The 27,045-nt window shown below is 35.2% G+C and overlaps 1 protein-coding gene across 1 annotated transcript in view; it reads left to right on the plus strand.

Moving 5' to 3' along the window:
- LOC136027154 (ubiquitin conjugation factor E4 B-like) overlaps nt 1-27,045 on the plus strand; it is a 72,360-nt gene that overhangs the window by 24,138 nt on the left and 21,177 nt on the right. Inside the window, exons 6-15 of the mRNA XM_065704136.1 lie at nt 1,959-2,114; nt 3,117-3,320; nt 4,322-4,510; nt 8,940-9,060; nt 11,064-11,308; nt 13,124-13,365; nt 20,190-20,425; nt 22,349-22,475; nt 24,028-24,112; nt 25,724-25,836. Of these exons, the coding sequence (XP_065560208.1) occupies nt 1,959-2,114; nt 3,117-3,320; nt 4,322-4,510; nt 8,940-9,060; nt 11,064-11,308; nt 13,124-13,365; nt 20,190-20,425; nt 22,349-22,475; nt 24,028-24,112; nt 25,724-25,836 (1,718 nt within the window). The remainder of the gene's footprint in view (nt 1-1,958; nt 2,115-3,116; nt 3,321-4,321; nt 4,511-8,939; nt 9,061-11,063; nt 11,309-13,123; nt 13,366-20,189; nt 20,426-22,348; nt 22,476-24,027; nt 24,113-25,723; nt 25,837-27,045) is intronic.

The raw sequence follows: 27,045 nt of genomic DNA on the forward strand, positions 1-27,045 counted from the left end.
AATATTCACACCCCCCCCCCACCTGCACGTATTTTAGGAATATTTGAGTGTGTGTGTTTGGGCGGGTTGGGGGTATTACCTTCCGAAATGACGCCTAATGTACACACTACGCAAGCTCATAGGTCCGAGTATAAAATAGATATACTTCCAGAGAACTTGAAAAATTGGTTTTAATCTCAGGACCCAATGCTTGGACGGAATGTTTACAGAGTGCGAGTATTTCATAAAAAGTCAGGTGGCCTTACTGATGCCCGGGCCCTTGTGCAGCTGCCAGTGGACGGGGCCTTGTGCAGCTGCCACTCTGCGGGGCCTGAGTGGTCATAATTTTAGCGGGAACAATAATAATGTAGCCTCCAGCGGGAGCGGAAACAATGTGATTCCTAGGGTTCAGCGGGAACGTTATCGTTTCGACATGATGGCAGACAATGACCGCGCAACGACGAAGGATGCTGCATGCGTTCTATCGCTTATAAGTTTTTCTTTGCGCTGACAGTAGAGTTTGCGTCGCGGCATTTTACGTTATAAAAAATTGAATGTGTTACACGTGTAAAAAAGCTTCCACGCTGCAGAGAAACAAAAGTAAAATATAATGTAAGCTCAGTTAGTTTAGTTTACCATTAAAATTTTAAGAAGGCAAGTGTGGAAACGTTCTATAATGACACCTCACGACGTGGAACTCCAACGTTGTTGCGCGTGTATTATTATTATTATTTTTTTTTGTTAAAATGGGAAATATACCTTATCTAGTTAAGAAAACGAGGATTTTGTCAGCCAGTAGCAAAATATAAAGATGAAAAACAAGTAAATATTTCGACAAGGACCTCCGCAAAGTCGTCCTTAATGCTCGAAAAAGAGAGAGAGAGAGAGAAAAAAACAACAAAATCTAACCTTTCGAAGTGAATTGAACAAGAGGAGAAAAGATACTGAATAAAAGAAAAAACAACCAGAAATCAATAAAGAGAGTTCACCAATTAGAATGAACAAGTATTCTTTGCCTTGCAATAGATTTTGCCTGTCTACTTTTTTGTTTTTCATTAGATATGCGGACAGGTTGTCTCAAATTAGACTGGGCGAATATATTGATAAGAGTCTTTTAATATTAATTTGCTATAAATTGGGCTTAAGGAAATATTTCTTCTCAATTGCCGGTGTAGCTGAATCAAGGGGCCGGGCTCCCTATTTTCCTGTATTACCTTTTTTGGCTGTAATTTTAATAAATTTTGGTATAAATAGAGACACAGGAGATATTTCCTTAAATCCAATTCTTAACAACTTAATATTAAAAGACTATCAATATATTCGCCCAGTTCGATTTAAGACAACCTGTCCGCATATCTAATGAAAACCGAAATTGCAGACAAGCAAAAGCTACTGTAAGGCAAAGAATACTTGTTCATTATAATTGGTGAATTCTCTTTCATTGGTTTCTGGCTTTTTTTTTTATTCAGTATCTTTCCTCTTCTTGTCCAATTTACTTCGAAAGGTTAGATTTTTTTTTTTTTTTTGAGCACTGAGGACGACTTGGCGGAGGTCCTTGTCGAAACATTTGTTTGTTTTTTGTCTTCATATTTTGTTACTGGCTGACAAAATCCTCGTTTTCTTGACTATCCTTTCCTTTCTTGGGTTCATACGTCATGTATAACCAGTGTGGTCTTAGAATATATTTATATAAACACTGTCTATTTTTCTTCTGATATTTTATTTACGCGGCAATATAATGCTTTGGCCTGTGAATAAATCATTTATTCAAAAATCTCTTTAGTTTTATTCAACTGGTTATGTTTTTTTTTTGTCATGGATAACAGCTCGATTTTGCAATAAAAAATACATACAAAGCTTGCGCATGCGGCAGACCTCTGGCTTCTTACAAAATCAGTTGTGCCCTGTATTGAAGGCGGCCAGAACGATGATTTTTGGTCGTATTTGTTTTACTGTTGTTTATGTGTAACTTGTTTTAGGTGTTTGCTCCAATTTTACTGCATATTCAGAGTCGAATGTTGTCAATGACTGTGGAGAAAAACGGAGCTTGTAACCCTGCGCAAATTTTATTGGATCTTTGTCAACTAAGGGGAAAGAAAACCGATAAGCCCATCCAGGAAGAAATGGTAAAATTGGTGAGTAGGAATTTTTGATTTTTAGCTGGCTCGTTTATGGCTCTTTTTACTGTTGTTCGAGAAACTACAGGATTTCTCTCAAATGTAGAGTTGTCTTTATGAAATTGCGTGCTTCCAAGCAATGCAGTATGCTCTGTCTGTGTTGTATCGCTCAAATTTTATTGAAATAACAAAATGACTAATCAATATACTAATGTGTCCCTTGATCAATTCCTCATTGGACTTGTGTGTTAATGTAGCCCTATTTCCATAGACCCCCCCCCTAAAGCTTGCCTTCGTCTAGGAGATTTTTGCATAGTGTTCTAGTAACATCGATCGATCATGTTACAATGAGCCCCTTGCTTAAAAGAGAAGATTTTAAATTAGCACTGTATCTCAAGTAGAAGCCTTTAACAGGGATCATTTATTTCGAGCAAGATCCATAAGCTGTTGTTTGAAAGAAAAGAAGAACAATCATATCAATGTGAATTTTTTCTTATTATCGTATTTTCTACACGTTCTGGGCTCTTTATTTTAAGTTGAAAACATTTTTAACCCGCATAATTTATCCGCAAAACAACTTCTTAAAGGCTATGACAAAAAGAAATTCTTTTCGAAAATTTATTAGTATTTTGTTCAAGTCCGAGGGCGCTATTCTGTCAAACTGTTTGTACTGTTGAACTGTAAGTAAACAGTAAAATATGTCAATCAAACCTACGATTAAAGGAACAAATTTGTAATAGTTTGGTTGTGAGGTCCATCTATGAAAAACATGTTCATCTGTTCCTCAACACATATTTTGATTTTCAGGTCGAATTAAAAAAAAAGATTGTGATTCGCGTGATAATCAATTTCTTGTAATAATTTCTGTAACAATTTTATTCTTATTTTGACTGCTTTTTTTTTCGTTGATAAGTTTCGTGATCAAATTTCGTAGGAATTCTAGTAATCTGGTTTATTAATTATCCTATCTAGTAATTTTATCATCATGTTTATTTCTTTATTCTTTGTTTCTGTTCTTAGGTAAACTGGAGCCCTGACAGTTCCTTGACAGAAGCCGAAGGAAGGGAGTTTTCTCGTGTAAGCTACTTAGGCACTTTTCTGGGGTTGTCATTGTTCGCGGAGGATGATCCACGAGTTGCAGATTTGATCCTTGATGGGAACGAAACAAATCGTGTAAAGGAAGTAAAAGTAGTAGCAGCACAAGATTCTCTTGAAACTACAAGGGTAATTTATATCTACTGTAATAGACAACTACCTCATAATCTCAAAAAAATCTATTTTTTTTTTAAGGTAGATTTGTGGTGTCATTCATTACTTCACAATGCAAAATTAGTCGTTATAATGCGCGGCAAGATCATTTTTCAACTGTATGGGTGGTCAGTCTTGACAATTCTCCCCCCCTGTCTATTTTCTGTTTTTTTTCTCTCTCTATATATATATCCCGTCCCCTCTCTCTCTCTTTCTTCCCCGTCTATCCCTTTCTCTCCCTCCACGTGATATTTAAAACTTAAAGCGACAAGAATTGCTGTGAGTTGAAAAGAAAGTTAAAACGATTTGTTACAATATAAAAAGGAATTTTACACCAAAGAAAAATTAACTTTCTTGGAATAAACACATTTTTGGCTCTCATTTTTGTTTACTATTTTAGAAGGATTGTTTGTCTTCGCAGTTTTTCGTTTTGATTCCTTAAAAAATCTATTTTTTTTTGCTCAATTTTTCTTTTAAAATTTAATTTTAAACGCTAATTTGTAACTTTTGAACCAATCTGTTTATTTTGCTCTTGCAGTATTTTGAATTGGTGAATCAGTGACTGATTTGCCTGTTTATCTTTATAGTTTTGAAAACAAAAATACACTTAAAGAAAGGACACAGAGATGAAAATTAATTGCATATAATGCTAATGAAACTATATATGGAATTGCGTATGAAAAAGAGAGAATTGATGGAGGTTTGAGCAATACTCAATTTGTCAATGCTGTAACAAAAAGAACTGTTTAAGCATATTTTGTTTACAGTAAAGCATGACACTGTGGCTTGAAGTGCCAGTAGCCTCACTTTATCTGTGGTAATATATGTTGTTTTTCTATTTGTCTTGATTGTTTCTTCAAATTTCTGTTCATTTTAGGTTTAATTTAACTATTTTATAGTAGTTTAAATTTTAAATCGCTTTTAATTTTCTTTAAAATCAGTTTTTCGGAAATGTTTTTAAACTTAATTACTTATAGATGCAAGTCTATCAGATCATAAAGTCACTGCTTGTAACGCCCAACCTACGTGATAGAGTTCTCGATTGGATGGCAAAGATTTTGAAGAAAAACCAAAAGAGGGCGCAAATGAACGCATCTACTAGGAACTTGGCGACCGATGGCTTCATGTTGAACTTTTTGAGCGTCCTTCAGCTACTTTCAACAAAGGTATGAAAAGTTTACTGTTTTGAGACATATTTGAACCAATACTTAGCTGTAACTAGAATCTCTTGTAGGTGCGGGTTATCATGCAGGGTAAATCGCTTTATACTAACTCATATTCGATATAATTTAATTTCTAATGATAGCTTACTACTAATCCATGTTCGGTGTATCATAGAATGATCGTATTTGTTCGTTTACCCAGAAGACTTTTTTTGGAAGGGGGGAGTACTTTTTATTTATTTGCGAGATTCACTCTAGAAGAATGGAATAATGAAAAATTATTATTCAAGTGCTTAGGATCAAGTATAAATTCTAGAATTTATTTTTTAAGCGAGCTATCTTTCGTCGAAATTTGTTTCCCATTGTTTACGCTAAAATGCGTAACTTTATTGTAAGATTTATGCAATTGCCGAGGATAATGAGAAGGCTGACTCACATGATTTAATTGAAATAGTGTTGCTGAATGGAAACAGAAGATATTTTATAAATTCATTTTGCAATCTGCTTCATTTCAAAAGAATATATATAGTATTATCAGGAGTACCTCAAGGAAGTACTCTCGGGTCAACTCTTTTCGTCATGTTCTCAAATGACCTAGGGGATAGTCTTACGACTACGCTTATGACAGAAAGAGTAATATCTCCATTGGGAAGGACGAATATCCTGGGAAACTCCATTAGGAGCTCCCTGCTCATTTGGAAAGAATTGAAGTGTAGGTGGATACGCGGCTCCTCCGTTTCAATTTGTCAAAAAAAAAGAACTCTGTGTTGATTTTTAAAGGAGATATCGTAACACGAGTAGATGTTCTACGCCTTTTTGAAGTTTATCCCTCGTCAGATCTCACGTGAGCCAAACATCTAAGGAAAGTGAGATGTTCCTGCTTTGTGAAGATAGGAGTCATCCTATGATGCAAAATTCTCTTCCATGACGAGATAAGAGATGAGATAATATTTATTTTCAAAATACTATCACAAGCTCTATAGAGCCGAATTCGCTTTATATTCAGTAAAAGCTAAGAAAAAAAATCTAATCAGTACATTAAGTCAAACACTTAAAATTAAAAAGAAATTAAAAAGCAAAATCATCAAAAATAAAGAGCGAATCAGTAAACTTAACAATTAAATTACAAAAACATTGCAGCAAATCAAAACGGCAATAGATGAAAAGGGGAATTTGGCAAGTACATAATCAGGGATTATAGGTGTTCCAGAATAAAGGGATAAAACTTTTACGAAACCTCTCTGTAACAGCATGGATCGGAGAGTAAGTTGGGATAGCTAAGGAGGCTGACCGGGGGAGTCGGAGTCTAATGGGATTGTGAAAATCAGGGAGTAAGTCCTCAGTACGGGGATTGGAAATGACTGACTTAGCGAAAAGCAGGCAAATTTTTTCCTTCCTTTCTTTTAAGGTGGTAATGTGTGCAGCTTTAAGGAGGAAGGAGTATGGAATTTTGCCATCTTTGTAAATGATCCTGAGCGAACGCTTTTTGACCGACTCGATTTTGCCACTAAGTTCATTTGAAAGTTGAGATTGCCAGACCGGCCCTGCATATTCCAATAACGGCCTGATAAAGGATAAGTAAACACGGAGGGAATGTATCTTAGGACAATTAAATTTGTTTAGCAGCTTAAAAATGGATAGTGAAACATTTGCTTATTTAACAATTTTGGAAACATGTGTGTCCCACTTAAGATCATTAGAAATTGTGGCATCAAGAAGCTTAACATGTTTCACTAGCATTTCGCGTGGGATCGGGTCGCAAAAAACAGGAGTAGATTTCAAGAAGTTGATCGTCATTATCTGTGATTTAGTGGGATTTACTGTCATATTTAGATTCTTAGATTCATCCGAACATTGGGTTAGGATTTCAACGGGGTTACTTTTAATATTCCTATGACATACTTCAAGGATTGACAAGTCATCCACATATTTCCATCTTTGGGGGAATTCCTTGCCAATTTCGTTAATCATGACAAAAAAAAAGAGTTGTCCCAATAAGGTCGAAGTATTCCACAGTACCTAGGGAGGGGATGAGAGTAAGTATTTTTGTATTTTACAACTTGTGATCTGTTTGAAAGGAACGATATAACAATATTTACTAAAAGTGGGTCAATTTCAAAGTTATCATTTAGTAAACGAATTAGGATATTGTGGTCAACTAAGTCAAACGCTTTTTGGAAATCGACTAAAACTAGGTTTAGCCAAACATTTGGTTTCTCTAGTTCACTTAGGATGGTGTGAATCAAGTGTACAAGGTAATGGGTGGTGGAGGTTTTTCTTAAATTACCAAACTGTCTGATGTCAATGCGTGGTATAATTTAATTTTAAGCCAGTCACAAAGGAACCCTTCGTAAAGCTTAGAAAAAACAGGAGCGAGTGTAATAGGACGCATGTTGGTTATAGTCAGACTGGAAGATTTCTTTGGGATGGGTGTTATAAAACCTAGTTTCCAGCAACTTGAGAATTTACCAGATTTTGTAATTTGGTTAAAAATAGCAGATAAAGGTCCAGCAATTGTGTCTGAAAAGGCTTTAATCAAGTCAATTGGGATGTCTAATGGGGAAGTACTTGATTTTTTGAGCTTTCGGATTTTATTTATAACATCAGAGGGAGAAATTTGGGGGAAAGAGGTGGAGGGAGGAATAGTTTGACCTGAGCCATGTAGAGTCCTGAGTCAATTAGAGGTCTAAAGACGGTTTCAGTAATAGTAAAGGAATGTTTAACTGTAGCTAGCGGAGATAGGAGTAGGCTAAAGTGGTAACTACCTCCGAGAGGGGGAAGAATGGTGACGGGTCTGTAGAAATTTGACATATTGGTGCATATTAAATCAAGAGTAGAATTTTGTAGGAGAGTAGCCTTTGGTAGGAGGGACTTTCAATCTTGGATGTTTTCGAGTGGTATCTACGTCGGCATTTTATAAAATAAAACAAATGGAAAAATAGGCATTGTCCTGCATGAGAGGATTTGTTGAAGCTCCTTCTGGAGAGAAACAAAGCCATTAAGATCAACTCGCCAGAGTACAGTTCGCCAGGAAATCCTTAGGAAGGAACACCATGCTAGAAATACTTGATAACCAGTTTTCCCTGGCGATTTGTCGCCACGTGATATAGCCTCCCAGTAGAATTAATCAAATTGATGTTCAGGCGTTTAAGAGTTGTATTAACGAATGCCTCAAAATTAAATTTGAAGTAGTTAGCCGTAATAGTGGCGCGCAGCGTCACCTGAGATTGAGCCGTGAAGCTTGTGATTGAAAGAAACGCATAATAACTTTTTATAGCAGGTTCTGCAACGTCATTTGCTCCAATTGTTCGTCTTGCTACGTCCTTTAGGAATGTACAATGAGTGGACTCTTGAGCAGTGTCACTTTTGAGGGACTGGGAATTGGGAGGGGGGTCAAAGCAATGCGAAAAAAAAGCCAACAAATGTATAAAACAATTACATGGAAGTAAGACTGCGTGTATTGTTTCTCTGAGTAGCAGTATGTTAATAGCAACTATTGTATATACTATTGCTTTCTGATATATCCTGTTTTTTGATGAAAATATCCGGTGAAAATTAAGAACTATAATTCAACTGTCCGGTAAACTATGCCACAGAACCAAAATTAAGTTGTCGGGAAAGTTGGTCCTAGGTACACCAATTTGAGATTTCTCAGTGGCTAAAGCCTCATTGCCAAGTTGAATATTGTCGAAAGATGAAATTGCATAGTGACTTTGTAAAAGCGTACCAAGTTCTGATTCGGTGAAAAAACGAGCTAATTCCTGACTTATAAAATAGGGCCAAGTTCAAGTTGTAACTATTCTTCTCCCGCTGCTTATTTTTCAGGCGGAAGTTAGGTAGCTAGGATAAAGCTATGCAAAAATTTGCTAATAAACGGTTGTCACAAAATGTAAAAAAGCATAATTTGTGTGACACGTGGAATAATAATACTACTACTAACTATTCACCACAGCACCAAGCCGCCTGAGGCCAACAGAGCTACGCACGCTCCTCCTCCTTCCCAATCTATTAAAAACTTCCCTCTTTACACACTCTCAAGAAGTTTCAATTTCCTATAAATCTTTCATTATGACATCCTCCCACCCCATCTTGGGACGACCCGCTTTTAGTTTGGCTCTAGACAGTTGGCCGACAAGGACAATCTTTGGCAATTTGTCATCCTTCATCCACAGGACGTGTCATAGCCATTTCACCCTTTCTGTCATTATTGCTCCAGAAAGCACGAATAATGCTAAAACTAAAGTTTCGATCATAGGCATAATGCGAATTTGAAGCGGAATGGTTCAAATATTTCCAATCTATACTATTAAAAAAATAACGTGGGTTAGAAGGCTCTCCATTACCCACCCCACCCCAACTTTTTAGCAGAAAAGTAGGCGTGTCTCACCTTGTTAACATAATACTCTCCTTGAATTCTGTTTATTTTTCATAGGTTGACATTGCTAAAGTGGATCCTTATTACTTGTTTCATCCCGAAGCTTTGGTTGATGTTACTGAAGAAACGCGGCTAAAGTTCAGCTCTGTACAAGCGAAGGCTTTTCTAGATTCATTGAGTAAGTGCAGTAGTTTTTTTTTTCTAACTCTTTTTTCTATTCAATGCTTTAAGTTCCATAAGCATAAAAGTTCATATGTTGCATCACAATATCCAAAGAAAAAATCTTTAATTTGTTTATTTTTGTAAATCAAAAGATACTGTTTATTACAGGAGTTTCGAAACCGTTACCGTATAGAATCTTACATAATTTGAATAAATTTGTAACACTTGAGGGGGTTTCTTTCGTTTATTTGGGTGGCTTTCTGCCAGATTTTAAGCTTCAGTAAGTCCTTATATTGGACACAAAAGTGAATTTTTTCCTTGTTCGATTCATATCTTGCAGTTTTTTTTTGTTTTGTTTTTTTGTTGTTGTTTTTTTTTTATACTAAGTTTTGCTTCAACAATACTAACTTCATAATATTTCAGTTATTTCCTCTCTCCCTCTCCTTTCTTTCTTTCGTTTTTTCCTCATTCTTTTTTATTTCTTTAATATACCTTGTAGCATTACTCCTATCAAATTGCTAAGTCGTCCTTATTCATTTTTTGCATGGCAATTTTTGGCCATAAGCTTTTCGGAAAATGGATTACAAAATCGTTGGAATTGTAATTTTCGCTGCCATTGTCTGTTGTTATTTTTGTTAATCCTTCATGTTATTGAACCTGCGGAGTTTCCAGTGCCAATTCAGCCTTTTTTAAATACTTAGTTGTCGTATTTCGTAAATGAAATGAAAAAATATCCTCTACAAATAAAGATTTTGAATTAGATTCAACATATATGGTTGTCATGTCTGCCGTGTTGATTAGTAATGTCGGTGGAATTGCTATGTATCTCATCTATTCGCTCTTGTTTCAGTTATTATTTTGTGTATGTGTCGTTACTTCGAACTGTAATTATTAAAACTTGTTTATTTGGGAATGCTATGCTTTCGCGTTTATTGAGTAGCTACGTTATTTTTATCTATCTCTGCCAGCTCCTTATTGTCTTGAAACTTTCTTCATCCTAGAAATGGTGTCAATTTGGCGTTTTAGAAAATATTCAGAAAGCAATTGGTCTTGTAGTAATCACTAGTCACATTATCTGTTTTTGGTAAAATATGTTTAACACCGCAATAATTCGTCTTGAAATATGTATATGTATGAAATGTATGAATATATGAATGTATGACATGAATGATATATGTATGTAATATGTTTAACACGGTAATAATTCGTCTTGATATATGTTAAAAATGAAAAATGAATAAATATATAATAACCATTCTTCCATTTGTTATTTAGGCTTTAATATCGGAGGCTGGTGTAACAACGTATTGAAATTCTTTCTGTTTTGGTGTTATGCCCGAATAATTGTAAATGGACTTTGTAGCTTGATTTTAATCTTCCAAGACGACGGTTAAGTGAACAAAGTTAAGAATGTGAAATTACATTGCCATATGTATTGAAATTTGATCACCGATTGTATTTGAAAAGATTATTTGGTCGCCATGAGTATCTTACTTCCGATTTCGTTGTATGAAATTACTTTTTAATTCTTTTTTCAGTGGAAGGTATGCCTACTTAATGACATCTGAACATGGGATTAATCAAAACGTTCTCTTTAAAAAAAAAATTAAGAAGGATTTAAACTTCCTCAGAACGTGGGAAAATTATTCTTCTTTCAATGATTTTCAAATAACATTCAGCGTATTTTCAATCGAAGAAGCCATATAAAACAAACTACGAAAATGTAATTCAGCAGAGAGATTGAGCTGAATCTCAACTATGAAATGATGGTAAAAAAAAAAATTGTCTTTCATTGATATGTTAAAACCGTAAGAGAAAAGAAAAACAACGTACCAGAAGTTGCACGGGGAATAGTGCTGAAGGGACTTTAGTGCTGATTATTTGATTGTTCCTTGAAAGTGCAAAGCTACGGGACGATGAAGTCTATTCACACTAAAATTAGGGAAGAAAGCAAATATTGCTTTGGTTGCTTTAACCTTGGAAAATACCATACTGATTTTCTTATTTTCTTTTGTTCAGGGGAGCGTAGTACAAAACCATGGAGCTCAAATATCAAATTTTTAACTCACTGTTGGTTTTTAACAATTACGGCTCATCATCTGTCCGTACTGCCGGCAATAAGGAAGAGTCAACGAAGGAATCGAGCATTGCGGGATTATCAAAAACTGGTGAGGGAGCTGGAGCAAACCGAAAGTCAATGGAAAAATACTCCCGGGGCAAAGAAAAATGCTGCAATGATCAAACACTGGAAGTTTCAGATCACGGTAAAAAAAAATCTTTTCAATGATAGATTGGCTATTCTTCTGTAAATGTAATGTAGATAACGTAATGTTTGTTGGCTGTCACATAAGTAAAGTAGGGGGCATTGGGCTTGTACCGCCGCTTCTCTCTCCTTCTTAGAACTGTCTATGCAATTCCTTCTCTAGTGTTCTTTTTTTTATTCATTTCAAATCTTTACCATACATATGCCTGTATACTGCAATTCACTCATGACCCAATGATTTGTTGTATATTTTCGACTTAGAACAAGCAAGAATTAAATAGAAATTCAAGTTGAATTTTACTTGAAATAGAATGTAATACAGGTCTTAAAACTTAAAATAAGGAAAGAAAAGAAGAAAATCGAATCTAATAATGTCGTAAAGGCCAATTAAACTGTCTACAATAATTGACAGTTCGGCCGGGGATTAGGGCTTAAAAACTATATATCAAAATGTAGTGAATAGTATGCAGCCATCAATTTCATTTTTACTGTTGCTAAATAGAAAAAAAAAAACAAGTTTATTTCAACTGAAAGTAAGGAGCTACATTAAAAATTGTTAACAACATTTACTTGTTGTTTTTTTTATTCAGTTTGGGTCGTCTTTCAAGCCATGTCAGGGGATCAACCCCCCCCCTTTAATATTCCCCGAAAACTTTCCTTTCCACAGAAAATTATCCCTGTGGAAAATCTCCCCCCAGAAAGTCCCGTATATTTCCCAATATCAAATACTATATGCAATCAAAGGGCAGATTGCGAAGCATACACCCTTATCCCAAGGACTATGGGGGTCTTGTAATCCCCAAAGGAATAGTTATTGGACCTTTCAACTATGCTGGATCAAATAATTTTGATCGGATGTCTTTGGGGAAAAGGGGCGTGGGAGGGGGCTAGTTGTTCTCAAATGTTTTCGGTCACTTAAAAAAGACGCTAGAAAAAGGCGCCCGATCTTCTAGACCATTGGTTCGATACAATCACCCCAGGGAAAAAACAAAGACAAAATAAACTAACACATATCTGTGATCTTTCTTCAGGTAAAAATTTTAAAATCCCATATTTTTGTAGATAGCGACTAGAAGCCTCTACAGTAAGGCGTAAGATATGCCAAATCTGATGGTGTGAATTTTATAAGATGGCTTGACGGTTGGGGGGTGTATTCAACCTTTTTCGAAAATCGGGCAAATTTTCTCAGGCTCGTATCTTTTTATGGGTAATATTAAACTCAATAAAGCAATGAATTTTATATAACGTTTATACCCTTTCTTTGTTTTCATCTGTCTTGTCTCAACTAGCTTTTTTTCCGTTGATTAAGGCTTTCAAATGTAATGCCGAAATATTCGAGCCTATTTTAATATTTTTGCATTGAAAGTTTTGTATTTCTTTATTTTCACCGTCTTGTTTAAAAAGTACCGGCCTTTTTTCACATATTTTCGTTTAAATTGTAATTTTTTTATATAGTATGTAAAACTATGACTTAAATTCTTTGAGTTTGAGATATTGAACATTTTTGCTCTACTGATTATGGTCAACCTAGCCTGCCCTCTATAAAGTAAATCCTTTTTTTTTTTTAATGTGCTCAGGGGATTAAAACCCAGAGGACTCCTAGGAGCAAAATAAATCGTCAAAAATGCTCTTTAGTTCAATCACGAGGATACTTTTACTGTTTAAACATTTTTTAAGCTCTGTAATTGATTTTGTTCGTTTTGTATCTATTTTTCTCTTATAAGCGTGGCGTCAAACTTGGTTGGAATTTTGACTTAGTAAGAGCCTCAATCCTTGGCTATTTAACAACTTGGTATCATTTTAGTTTCTTTTCTAGAAATTGCAACGAAGCAAGCCATGTGCAGATGCTGCTTTGCTTGATTCCAACATGTTACGTCGCACCATATTATTTTACAACTCAGTGGCAGATTTTTTACTAAGGATTTTGGTTCCTGACTATCCTGGCCATTGGTCTTATGATGCTCAATTTGTTCCACAACCGGCTCCTCCTGAATTGTTTGCAGCTATGCCTGAGTGGTTTCTCGAAGATATGGCAGATTATATCCTTTTTGCATTGCAGTAATTATACTTTTTATATAACAAATAAGAAAAGATTCTATTAATGCAACAAAATACATAACAAAAACAATATATATATATATATATATATATATATATATATATATATATATATATATATATATATATATCATATATATTCCACAGGGTGGTCGAAAAGAACCATATAGCATATAAGAAAATAAAAATAATATTTTCCTAAAGTTTTTACGCGTGTCGGAACATAGTGCCGAACGTGCACGATCCAAGGTCTTTTTTTCTGTCTTGTTGTAAAACTTTACACAGGGCTCGAAATTAGTCTCTAAAAGTCCTTATAGTCCCTTTTCTTACTGAAGTCGCTTCCAAGTTCGTTTTGTGCAGAAAGCCCCTTAACTCCCTCAAAAGTCTCGATTTGGGAGCATGGTATATTTCGAAACTGAAGCATGATATATTTGAAAGACCCTTTTTAGATAATATAGCTTCTCCACAAATTCGGTTATACTGGTCTCTTGATTACGCCGGCACAGGTCAAAAAGAAACAACAAAAGAGTTGGAATTTTGTGGCCAGAGTGTCTATTAACTTTTGTAAATATAGGAAGCTTATAACAGCACAAAATTGGTCTATATTGTGGGTAGGATGGGTAGGATGGTTAATATTGTAGCACTGTTCAAGGATAGAGGGGAACATTGACCTTTATGGTGGGTGGGATGAATCGGTCATATTGTGGTAACGTTCAAGTATAAATAATTTCCTGTAGCTTCATAAAATTAACCATACCAGTATGAATTTGTTTGAATTGACTTGTATTCCAATGGTACAACTTATGTATTCTTTCCCTGAGGCTAGTTAATAAACTAATAACGGGTTGAGTGAGAAAAGTGCCATGAGTGGAATGTTCAGATGGCAAAAATCTTAGTGCTGTGTTTCCACCTAATTGTCTTTCAGATCTCTCAAGTGTATTTAAGAAAGACAATGGGCAACTGCAAGTTTTGTCACTCCTGGCTAACTAATGAAGACAGGAGCGGCAGAAGATAAACAAATGGTGCCGGGTTGGTGGTTATGAGTTTTTTTTTTAACTGCAAAATATGCAGGAATAATCTTAGCTGCCGCAAAGGCTTTTACGCCTTGAATAAACATGCTTCGTCGGACGAGCACAAGAAACAAGTTCTGATCCATCTCAACAGCTCTAACGAGAAGAGGCATCAGCAAGCAATGGAAGTAAAACTCTTGAGATGTTTTGTGACAAAGATGCTGCACACAAAGCACCGCCTGGGATGTTAATGAGTGCAAAGAAAGCTTTGTACATATAGCTGATGCACTTCATCGACACTGTAAACAGAATCTTATAAAGGACATAGGTGAAGCTTACTTGTTTCTTGAATATGATAAAACTACAAACAATGAAGGAAAAAAGAGCTAGAGATTAGAGTGCGCTTTTGGTCCTCTTTTAGAGAGCATGTTGTGAGTATTTCTGCAAGCCAAGAACTCGATAGAATCAACACCATCGCATGTTGACCATTACTGGCATCAAATCTTCTCAAAGGTGGACGCTTTTGATGGACAAAAGTGTAAGTTTGTAGAAGTTGCGTTGACATTATTGCACAGTAGTACTAACGTAGAGAGGGTTTATTTGCTCTCAGGAAGACTTCTTCCATTGGACTGAGCCTCCATGTCAGAAAGAGCCCTGAATGCGAAGCTGTGCGTGATTAACGAATTGAACATATATGGACGTAAACCCGGAAGGTTCCCTATTCCCAAAGAACCGTTGACTTTGACTAGGTCAGCCTGGTCAAAATACCAAGACTATGCGGACAGCAAGGCTGAAGAACAAGCTGCTGAACGAAGCATTCAGGACCAAGAGAAATAAAGGGAGATGAACCTAGGTGATATCTCTAGCCAAAAAAAAGGAGCTAGATAGACTTGAATCATTGCAAGAAGAACGGGACTCTGGAAAACAAAAACGAGCAATTGTTGATACCCTCTTGAAAGAGGCTACCGATTTTTTACTTTGTGTGGTAGCTTCAAATGGTTCCGTGGATCATCGCCTTGATGAATTTCCTACTAGAGAGTGCCATGAAAACTCGAAAAGACGAAAAAACGGAAGAGATGAAAAAGAGCGGACTGAAAGGGACATATAAAAAGGAAGTGGAACCTGGTAACCAAGTTCACTAATCTCTCACAGAAGTTGGAGTGAATAAATTAGCTTGCAAATTGAAGTCTTACAGATTATTTTTACTTGTTACTAATCTTCAAGTTGTTTTTCTATTTTTGTTTTAAATAAACATAACTGAAAGTTTGAACAAAAAGAAAATGGAAAAACAAAGACAACTGCCCATCTCCACTGAAAATGAGCTCCTTCCGAGGCTCATGAATATGATGGTTCTTAGGGTGACTTGGGCACTGTTTTTTTAATTCATGAGCAAAGGAATGTTCTGAACAAGAATAACACTCAAAACCCCTTCCCACTTTGGTCCCTATTCATCCCTCTTTTCGCCCCTAAAAGTCCCTTTTCTAATGAGCAGAAATCATTCCGAGCTCTGTTTTATATCATATAGGCATGTTTGACCATAGATTATCTAATAGCACGAAGCAGCTCTCTATATCTTTTTGTGTAAGAAATGGGTCACAGCAATATTGGCTAAATTAATGAAAACATGTTGATCCTCCCAACACACTTTAATATATTGAAGATCATTGATCTGTATGCGGGTTTGGTGACAACCAAGAATCTCCTCCAGTTGCACATACCGCTAAACAACCAAACCTTGTTTTAAAATTGCCTAATATATAAATTTTGCATCGTATTTTCAAAGTTTTGACCATTTTCGAAGGCCATATTTATCCATTTTCTCCTAATGACTTTCCCAAATAGAATATGCAAATCAGAGCAAGAACATAGAATATATTTATTCACTACAATAGCTGGAGCTAGCATTAGCATGTCATGACAAAAATAATTTATACCTTCAAAAACACTCACAGGAAAATTTACACAAACATTGTATTAATCAAACACATATTAAACAAACATTAAATATTAGTCGCTTCAATATTATTAAAATGACGGTAAAATATGGAACAAATGATTTGCAATATCTCTCAGTACTATAGGCTGAGCAAGTCAGTAACCGTGGACAATTCTTTTTTATTTGTCGGAGTCTAGTAACTGGTCCTTCAGTTGTGGGGCTCTCGAGGTTGGGTAGTAGACGACAATGAGTTTGGGAATTCAAACAATTTAGTCCAAATCTATATGTTAAGCCATGTCTACGACTATCAAGTGAGTCCAAATTGAGTTGTTTCAGTGCATCCTCGTAAGTTGAGTAGTTTTGTCCAAGTAGAATTTTTACAGCTCTTTTTTGTATCATCTCAAGTCTATCTGTTTGATCTTTTGTCAATCCCGGATGCCAAGCAGGGCATGCATACTCAAGAGAAGGTCTAACATAGCTGAAGTATACAGACTTTAAAACCTCAGTTGGTGTACCAAATCTTTTTAAGTTGGAAAATGAATGAAAAAGCGATGCGCCTTTTTTAGTCAGATAGTCAACGTGCGAATTCTATCTTAAATCATCGTCCAAAAGTATCCCAAGTATCTTAACAGTTTTCTTTGTTGGCAGTATGGAATTATGAGAAGAGTGGTTGTTACCCTTTAGGAAGGAAAACGTCATATAAGAGCTCTTAGTTTCACTAACCGTCAGTTTTACCTTTTCTAATTCAGCTTTTAGATCATGATAGATTTCGATTAAGTCAGACTATTTAGTAGTCGAAGGGCTTAGTCGCAGTGATAAAACAGTTAAATCATCATCAAATTTAAAACGCTCACGAATTGTTGTTAAAATACGGTTAAAAACAATAAGAAAAGAAAGCGGGCCTAATTTAGTCCCTTGTGGCGAACCACAAAAAACATTTACAAATTCAGATGGCTCATGATCAGGGAGTTGGACACACTGAGATCCTTCAAAAAGAAAACTAGCGAGCATTCTTACAACGAATGGACGGGCACCCATAGCCTTTGCTTCTTCCACAACTACATTATGATCAAGACTATCAAAAGCCTTAACTATGTCTGCAAATAATGCATCAATATAGGCCCCATTATTTTCTAAGTGCTTAAGGATAGTATCCAACAATGCAACCAAAAAATGAACAGTACTATGCCCGGATCTAAATCCAAATTCTTGGGGATCAATATTATCATTTATGTCCTCAAATAAACAATCAAAAATAAAACTTTCAAATACTTTTGAGAGAGCTGGTGTTTTCGAAATCGGCCTCATCTCGGTAATATCTTTAGGTGCCTTGCATTTGGGGATTGGCGTTACTTATGCCTGTTTAAAAATACATGGGAAAACACCATCAATAAAACATTGGTTAAAAAATGCCGTTAAAGGAGTAGATAAAAGATTAGCACACTCAATAATCAATTTAATTGGTATCTCACTAGGATAACTAGATTTACGAGAATCAAGTGCCTTCAACTTTTTAGCAACTGAACAAATCTCTAGTATAGGGATATTTGAAACTGAATCCTTCGGTGGTAATTTTCTTAGTTGCGGATGAATTTTACAAATTGCTGCAAAAAAGTCATTAATTTCACTAGGTAACAGGGGTTTACCATTGACATCTCTCACTTCAACTCTAGTTACTTTTTTGCCGATAATGTTCTGAATAAATCATGGAACTTCCTTGGGTTGGATTTATATATTTTGCTTATTATTTAAGACCCATACTGCTTACGTGAACATCTTATTTTAATAGAACATATGCTGTTAATAACTAACGTCTCATCAGTTACACACAAACTTTCATTCAGAGTAGTCAAAATTCCAAAAGCGACTGAGGAAGTTTATAACGAAATTCTTTATGCTAATCCCAAATATATAAAATTCTTTAAGTCTAATGTTACCCATCAAAAGCTTTGAGTCTGAAAATATTTGCCTGATTTCTGAGGGGGATGCACCCCCAAAACGTCAACCGATCTTAATGAAAATTGCACCATCAAATGAAGCTGCTTCTTCCAAGGATGATCGTTTCGAACATTGTCCTAGAAAATTGTGAGACGGTTCATTTGAACAGAAATTGAAAGTTCTAGTGCCCTTTTCGAGTGACCAAAAAGATTGGAGTGCAACTAGCCCCTTCCCCCATGCCCCATTCTCACAAAGATATCTGATCAATATTTTGAAATAGCTGTTTGACTTAGCATAGTTAAAAGGTTCAATAACTATACCTTTGGGGATGACAACCCCTCCTCCCAAACACGGCCCCTTGGGAGAAGACTGTAAGTTATGCAATTTGCTTATTGCTCGAATGTAGTATGTAGTGACAAATATACGGATTTTTTTTGTGGGGGGGGGGAGCTCCACGGGGAGAATTTTATGTGTGAAGGAGAGCTTCCGATAATTTTCCAGAGGGGTTTTAAACGCCGGGGGGGATGGGGTTTTCTAGCATGATTTGAAAACCGGTCAGAAATTAATTTAAAGAATTTTTTTCAACTGAAAGTAAGGAGCAATATTAGAACTGAAAACGAAGAGAGATTATTTCGTTTATGAGGGGGCTTTCTTTTCCTCAACTCTTGCTCTTTACGATAAATTTTGAATTTTTGTCATTTCTTTAAGAAAGACTGCAAAAACACAAGGGCCGTTGAATTTGAATGAGAAGTTTTTTTAAGGAAGTTTTAAGACTTTAGCATAAAGAGTGAGGGTCGAGGAAGGGATAATTCCTCATATACGGAATAATTTCTGTTCGTTTTAAGTCTTGGCGTTTCTCCTTATTTTCAGTTGAAAATTTTTTGTCTTATTTAATTCGTTGAGGCAGTGGTTCTCAACCATAATTAAACAATGTGCGCTTTTTTGCCCACAAAACATTTTATTTGCCCCTTTACCGTTACCGGCACTAAGTAAACTATAGCTAAAATATAAATAAAATTGCCGGTCCTACAGTTAAACGGTTGTTTTATTTTTTGTTGGCCAGTCGCCTGCCCCCTAAAAATTTGTGTGTACCCCAAAGGGGTACGCGTACCACAGTTTGAGAACCACTGCGTTAAGGAATAGACCATGTTCCCAGAGCGATTTTTGATTAGAATTATATGAAAGGATAGTTAATAGTATATTTTGTTCTTATTGGTTCTGGAAAAAGATGAAACCAGTTCGAGCGTATTTATAATCATATTATAAGTGTGTCTCAAAGTATTTTAAGGATTTTTTATTGTTTTAATATTAATTTGAGTAAGTTCATATGTTTTTTTTTTTTTTTTTTTTTTTTTTTTTTTAACTTTACACATATACATAGGATTTCACCTATTAGTCCTAGGTGAAAAAAATGTCCCATTTATTAAATGAGCCGTTCAGAAACGAAACTCGTTGAGTTTCATGCATGCAGAGCAATCTGGTCCTTGCCCTCCCCCTCTCCTTCTCTGAAACCAACATTTCTACGATTTTTCCTATGATTTCTTGTATTGTTTATATAATGATCCTATTCTTTTAGTGTTTTTTTTTATGAATAAATTGGCCTGGGTTGATTGCTTGCCAGATTGAGCCCTTTTTTGTCTAATGAGCCATAATGTCAAATATGCGTACCATGTAATGGTAGAACTCCGACATAGTATGCCAGAGAAAAAGATTCGTATGAATAATTCTTATTAAGTATCGAAAGCGTTTAAGATCTCAAAAAAGAAAATGCAAAAAGAGAGAAAGCTTACTAATTTTTCGTAAAATAAATAAGATTAATAGTAAAAGTTTAATTTATTGATAAATACAATAGATTTAATAATAAATTAATTATTAAACAATTAATAACAAATTAATGATTATCACTTTTAACAAAATTAATGAGATAATTTATTTTGTAGGGTGGCTCCCGATGCAGTTGCATTGTCTTTGGACCAATCTGTGCTGTCGTGTCTCCTCGTTTTAATAGCTACTCCACATTATGTCAGCAATCCATACTTGATTGCTAAATTGGTCGAGGTCTTGTTTATGTTGAATCCTCATGTGACGCCAAGAACGGAAAACCTCTATATGAAGCTGATGACCCATATACTTAGCACCACATTGCTACCAGCTGCCTTAATGAAATTTTATGCAGGTAAAAAAAAATTTAACGCATTAAAAATATGGTTTACAGTATAGTTATGCTGTATAAAATCAGATTGGGCACACATATGGCCTCGGCAGCTCTCTCTTCTTCGAAAGACTTATTGCTCTTTAAAAGGCTTTGTACCTATTTTTTTTATCTGCTACAATTATGATCTGGTCTTTAAAGTTGGCAGCAATGTTTTTTTTTAACGATGACACTAAACTAGCTGGAATATCAGAATAAGCGTAAGAATGGTGAAAACTGCAAGTACATGGAGCTCATCAGGTGAACACGTCAAAAACTATACTGGACTTTCAAGTCCTTATATGCAAAACATGAAATTTGCATTTTTCCATAGGGAAAAATGCATTCCCAAATTAAACCTGCTTCTTTGCTTGTTGTTTTTTTTATAACGAGCAATCTTATCAAACCAGTGATCGTAGAATATTGAGAGAAATCTCGATCGAATATAGATTTAGACAGTACCCTTTTTAATGCAAAGGAGGTGATGTAGAAAGCTACTTACATAACCCCCTAGTCTCAGAGCTATGCTGTCGCGGGGCGAAGCATTCGTCCCTAAACAAATATACCGTATACAAAATGAACGGTTACTGTATAGAATTTATATACAGAATTACTGTTGGCTATACAATAGTGTATAGTTGTAAGCAAACTATAAGGAGGAGGGGCTAGTGGATGTTTTCATGGAGTAGGTGGTGCCTGAAGTCTCAAAAAGTTTATGCAAAACCCCAAGTTTTCTTGAGAGGTTCGTTAGGTGATTTTGAAATATTATCCATCACCTAACCTACCCTCATGGGGAAGAAAAATTTTGACCAAGCGTGCAATATGGATGCTGAGCGGATAATAGCTCTACTCTTATTACATAAAATATTATTAGCGTAACATTAAAGATCATATTATTTCGCTTACCTGATAAAAGCTGGAAAGGGTGAGACCCTCCTCAAAAGTAATCTTCATCTGTGGAATCACTCTTCTGTTTCTAAATCCTCCGCACCGTTCGCTAAGTTTTCCGTGCTTGTCATGCTAAGGGAAAACTATTAGCTACTACTATTAACTCTCTGCAGCATCAAGCCACCTGTGGCCAACATGGTTGCGCACGCTCTTTTTTTGGGAAGAATTTGAGAATAAATTGGGATCAATTTATTCACAGCCACCTTAGTTACCCCCCTCCTAAGAAGTTCCAATTTCCTTTAAATTATTCCTTATAACTTCTTACTGCTTTTCTGTGACCCTAGAGGGATGGCCGAAAAGGATGATCTTTGGCAATTTGTAATCTTTCACCCGCAAAACGTATTTTAGCCTTCTCGACCTTTCTCTCATTATAACCCTAGAAAGTGATGCTCTCGATGAAGTATCGGTTAACCTTAAGCGTGGAAAGCAGTTGGTTTAAAGAGGTAACATACCATCATATGTAGAATAATTTTTAGCTTTTAATTTTGTCGTTGCTCTTTGCTCTTTACTTTCGCTTGGATTTTTTGTATATGTATATTTTTGTATATAAATATATGTTGCCAAAACGACGGTTTAACTAAACAAAATCAAATTGTACTAACATAAAAATTTGCAGACAGATTAAAACTAAGCTAAATTTGATTAAAATACTGATAGAGTGAAGCACATTGCTAATGTCAATTTTTTAAGGAGGGGGGGGGGAGAAAAAGAAGCAAACTCATACGTACGGTAATAATAGTATCAAGTCCGATTAATGTTTTTTTTTCACTTTACTGCCTTTTAAGCTTAGTGTTTCATAGAGGGTTATCATATATACACATTTTGTAACCTATAGTTGCTTTTTACCCTCCTTCTTTTTGTCCTTATGCTGTATGTAGATTATGAGCGAATTGATAATCTAGCCCATCGAATTTTTGCCTAATCTTAATTTTTTATAGTTTTTGTTTGTTTTTCTCACAGATGTCGAAAGTACTGGGGCAACATCGGAATTCTACGACAAATTTACCATCCGATTTCACATTAGTATAGTCTTCAAATCTCTTTGGGAATCGTCTCATCATCGGGATGCAATAATTGAAGAATCAGGGTTAGTTTTTTTTTTTCAAATCCTAGTTATTTGACTAACGTTATCATGATATGAAAAAAAAATTACCGTACACCTTTTTACCTCTTATCCGTTTGTCAGTGCAGTTATGGCGACATTTCTATTCTCTTAATTTTTCTACGAAATGTCTAGTTATATCGGGTGAACTTGCTCAAGACCGTTGGGTATAATCAGGGTTTTAGGCGCATGACTGTCGCTAGGGTATGTCACTTTTACTGGGTCTCTTCTAAAGATTTAATATTAAATAAAATAATAATTAAGTAGAATGAAATAATTAGAATAGTAGTAGAATTAAAATAGGAACTGGTCAATTAAATAAGAATTTAAGATTTTCCTTGGTGCTAAGGTTCTGCCATTTTTAGAGCTTTTCAAATGATATATAATACGCTTTGCCTCCTCATCCTGATTGATAGGAGTAGGATTAAATGATTAAATGAGGAATAAGTAAGGGATCTGACGTACCATTCCTAAGGAACGATACTTGATATTGTGTGAAACTTAATGAGCTGCCTCTGTAACCCGTCTTCCAGCCACTGAGAAACGTTTAGCAACTTTACTGGCATTACTAACCAAATATGTATTTTTAGTTTCAGTTTCATCTTCAGTTTAGTAAATGAAATCGTTGATTTATAAAATTTTATTAAAACCCCTGTTTTGTCGAATCATCGTTCAGCTTTAAAATTTTTCACGTAACTTTGAAATTTCAAACTACATATTTTCGTCTTTCTTGCAAAAAGTGTTTTGAGTTTGGATAGCTGAGTCAGTGGTGATTTTCCTGGAGGTTACGGAGGTATGATCTGGTTTTTTCGTTGAGGGGGCCGTTGGTCGTCCGATTAATCTTAATAGAGAATACCTCATGCCAACTGATATACAGGTCTACCAATATCAACGCACATGTTAACTAGTCTGACAACACTGCTAGATTTTTTCTAAAACTTTTTTTCATTGGGCTATTTTTGCTGAAGGAAACCTAAGTCGAACATCAATGAAAAAACCAGTTTATTGTTTGATGTTAGCATTTTCATCCACCTCTTTGAATTTAGTTGAAACATCATAAGATAGATGGAAAAAAAAGGAAATAGCCACTAAAAGTCCATAAAGAGACGATTTTGTGCTTTTTGGCCAGTAGAAAACAATGGCTGTGTAAAACAAAATCAGAAAAAAAGCTAGGGAGGTACGAGTAAAACTTAACTTGATAGACTGGGAAAAGAAAGAGCGTCAAAATAGAACATGAAGAAATAAATATACAAAGAAAGAGTGTCAAATGAAAAAAGGAGACAAAATAAGGGACGTCCAAGTAAAACAGAAATTGATAGACCAGGAAAAGAGTAAAACTGTTTAATTGCACGATTGTTTTGCAATTCAACAGTGGAATAATGTAGTGTTTTCTGTAGAGGCATTTTATGAAAATTTCTTAGAGAACGTATGTGTAAGTCTGTTCTTTCCTTCTCAACAGTTTCAATTTTAGATTATGATTGTTGTTTTCTTGACTACTATTATTAATGTTTACAACTTCTTGTTTTCTTTTTGTTAGGACGGGGAAGCAGTTCGTTAAGTTTATTAATATGCTGATGAATGATACAACATATCTTTTGGATGAAAGTATGGAATCATTAAAGGTAAGCCTTTCTAATAAACATAAATGGATTAAAAAGGTAGTTAGATTGAAGAGGAGAGTATAATAAGCTTATTATATAAATTAAAAACGGTGTTAGTGCAGAGTAAAACTCTTTATTAACCCTGTTCTGTTACAAATTTTTGAACCCCAAAAAATCACACACTTTCATAATTGACACACACACACACACATACACATATATATATATATATATATATATATATATATATATATATATATATATATATATATATGAAACTTTGAAGCATGAATTAATTCTACCAACTTCAGGAAATGTCTAGTGCTTACGATGATTTCCTTTTTCAGGATATTTTTGGTATTAAAGGTCTCATATTGAACAATATTGTTCCCACTTTTCACATTATATATAATATATTATATTATATATTAAGTATGTATATTTAATTGGACTGCAAAATTATTTTAAGGTGGAATTCACAAGAGGGTATTTACCTTCCACTACCAAATATTGAATATACTTCAAATCTCTCTTAATTACGCGGATAGGAACATTTATCAGTAAAGCATTAATATAACGAAATCGGAAAAAATATACGAAGCCCAACTTTTATCCTCTTAAGGATATTATTTTATTATCATTATTACAGATGGGCTCACCAAATTGATTCGAGACTCAGGCTACAAAGTTCCATAGCCCTAACTTTCCAAAAAATCTAATTTGTGTTGGGGGGACTAATATTTAGTTGCCCCATCCTTATTATATACTTTGTTAACTGTCGAACCTAACCCTCTCTGTGTCCTCCAGTTTAATATCCTGTTTACTAAGTATATTCGACCGGCATTTCATCCCCGCTGAACATTCTTCTATTAGATGCCTTCTTGTTTCCATGGCTATCTCACATTTTTGGCAAACTGGGGAATCAGCTTTTGTTATTCAAGTGAGATGACTCTGAAACTTCATAATACCTTTAATGGCTTCAGTAACAGTTTGTATTTCAGACATATTAAGTGGTAAAATGACGTTTAATCTTCAAACTTCAATCTACAGACGTTAGACTTCAGAATCATTTCATTTGTTTCTTTGCATCCCATCTTTCTATGCGAATTTCGCTCCACGCTCTCATAGCCCCGTCTCCTTATTGCCACTTTCCACTATCTCTGAGAGATGCGGATGCAAAGTTCTGGTCTGTAGCATGTCAGTGATGCTCCAGCTTTAGCTACTTCATCTGCTAATTCCTTGCCTGTAATTCTAGACTGTCTCATGGAGTACATCAATATAATATGTTTTGCAACTTCTGAGGCTAGTGTAATTCCTATTGCTACTATTTCCTTGATTTGCAATTCTATGGTTTTTTTTCCATCTCTCATCCTTTTTTTTTTGTGATTGATTATATGTTAGAACTTTGTTTGATAAAACTGAAAAAATTGGGTGCCGACATGTTCGTGTATCAGTGTTTTGACGGTAAAAAATGGCTTAAACTAAGTCTAATAATATCAAACCTCTAAATGTTGTTTTGTCTACACTTTGGGTTTTGTTCAAATATAAAATATAATTTCATTTAAAGCAAACGTCTCTGGTATTTCATTGTAAGTTATTTATTATTTGTATGATTTTTTTTTTTTTTTGCAGAGAATACATGAAGCTCAAGAATTAATGGCGGACACTAACGCTTGGTCAGAATTAACGGCTGAGCAACGTCAAAGTAGACAAAGTCAGATGGGTGACGATGAGCGAATGTGCAGGTGAGTACCCCTTCAAACTTTTGTAGATCAACTCCAAAATCCAGATAATATGTAGTTAGAACCAAAGCTAAGCTTTGGTAGAAATTTGTATTAGGGTCATTGGAAGATTAAACTTCAGGAAGGGAATTGGGAAATTCTGCTAAGATCGTTCTGATGAACCCTTCTCCAGGAAATTTGGGAAGTTAAATTTCAGAACCAGAGTCGAGGCGTATATTAGATCTTAGGGTTACTCCTAGCCCTACCCGCGGTTGATACTTTTTTACTTGGTTTTCTCTTTTTTTGCTCGCCGACGAAAAACCCTTTCGCCATTGCAACGCTTCTCGTCTGGCTATTTTTTGGAACTCTTATGACATTTTGATGAAGAAATTTTGGAAGTTTAATTTTAGAACCAGAGTCGAGGCGTATGTTAGATCTTAGGGTTACTCCTAGCCCCACCCACGGTTGATACTTTTTTATTTGGTTTATTCTTGTTTTACTCGCCGATGAAAAACCCTTCCCCATTGCAACGCTTCTCGTCTGGCTATTTTTTGGAATTCTTATGACATTTTGATTATTTGACAATTGCTAACTAAATTCGACTGGCTGGATTTTGAAAGGGAATGTCCTTCAGAGGCAACTTGCATTTCCCAATTAGCAGCTATTTTTGCCACTCCTGTAAAAACTTCTTATCCATATTCTTTACTCAAATTTCCGTTCTTAGTAAAAGCGCATGTTTGGTAAGTTTACCTCAATAGGAAAATCCTCGTGTAGCCCTTACCACCACAATACTCCCCCTCCTTGTCTAAAATAAACAGAACCGGGTGTTCCCACCTGTGACAACTTTTATCCGTCAATTTTGTCAAGATTTAGCAAAGAAACTATGTCAAAATCTTATATTCGATTTTAAAATAAGTTAAAAAGTGGTATCCCACATTTTTCTATCAAATTCTCGTCTCGTTCTAATTGTTTAACTTTCTAATTTTGTATTTGTATTGATGTATTTAAGAGTAATTGCTGAATTTTGTTGTCGCTGTGTCTTACTTATTTATTTAAAAGCTATTAGAATTACGTTTTTACTTTAAAAAAACAGATATTCTGTACTACACAGAATAGAGATGTACTTTGGACAATCATGCTCCACGGGACGTTCATACATTATTTGATATACATATTTTTTTTCAAAATATTGAAACCTTTAAAATATTAGCCTTGAAAATATTAGCCATATAA

Source organism: Artemia franciscana, chromosome 5, assembly GCF_032884065.1.
Source record: "Artemia franciscana chromosome 5, ASM3288406v1, whole genome shotgun sequence".
NCBI lineage: Eukaryota > Metazoa > Arthropoda > Branchiopoda > Anostraca > Artemiidae > Artemia > Artemia franciscana.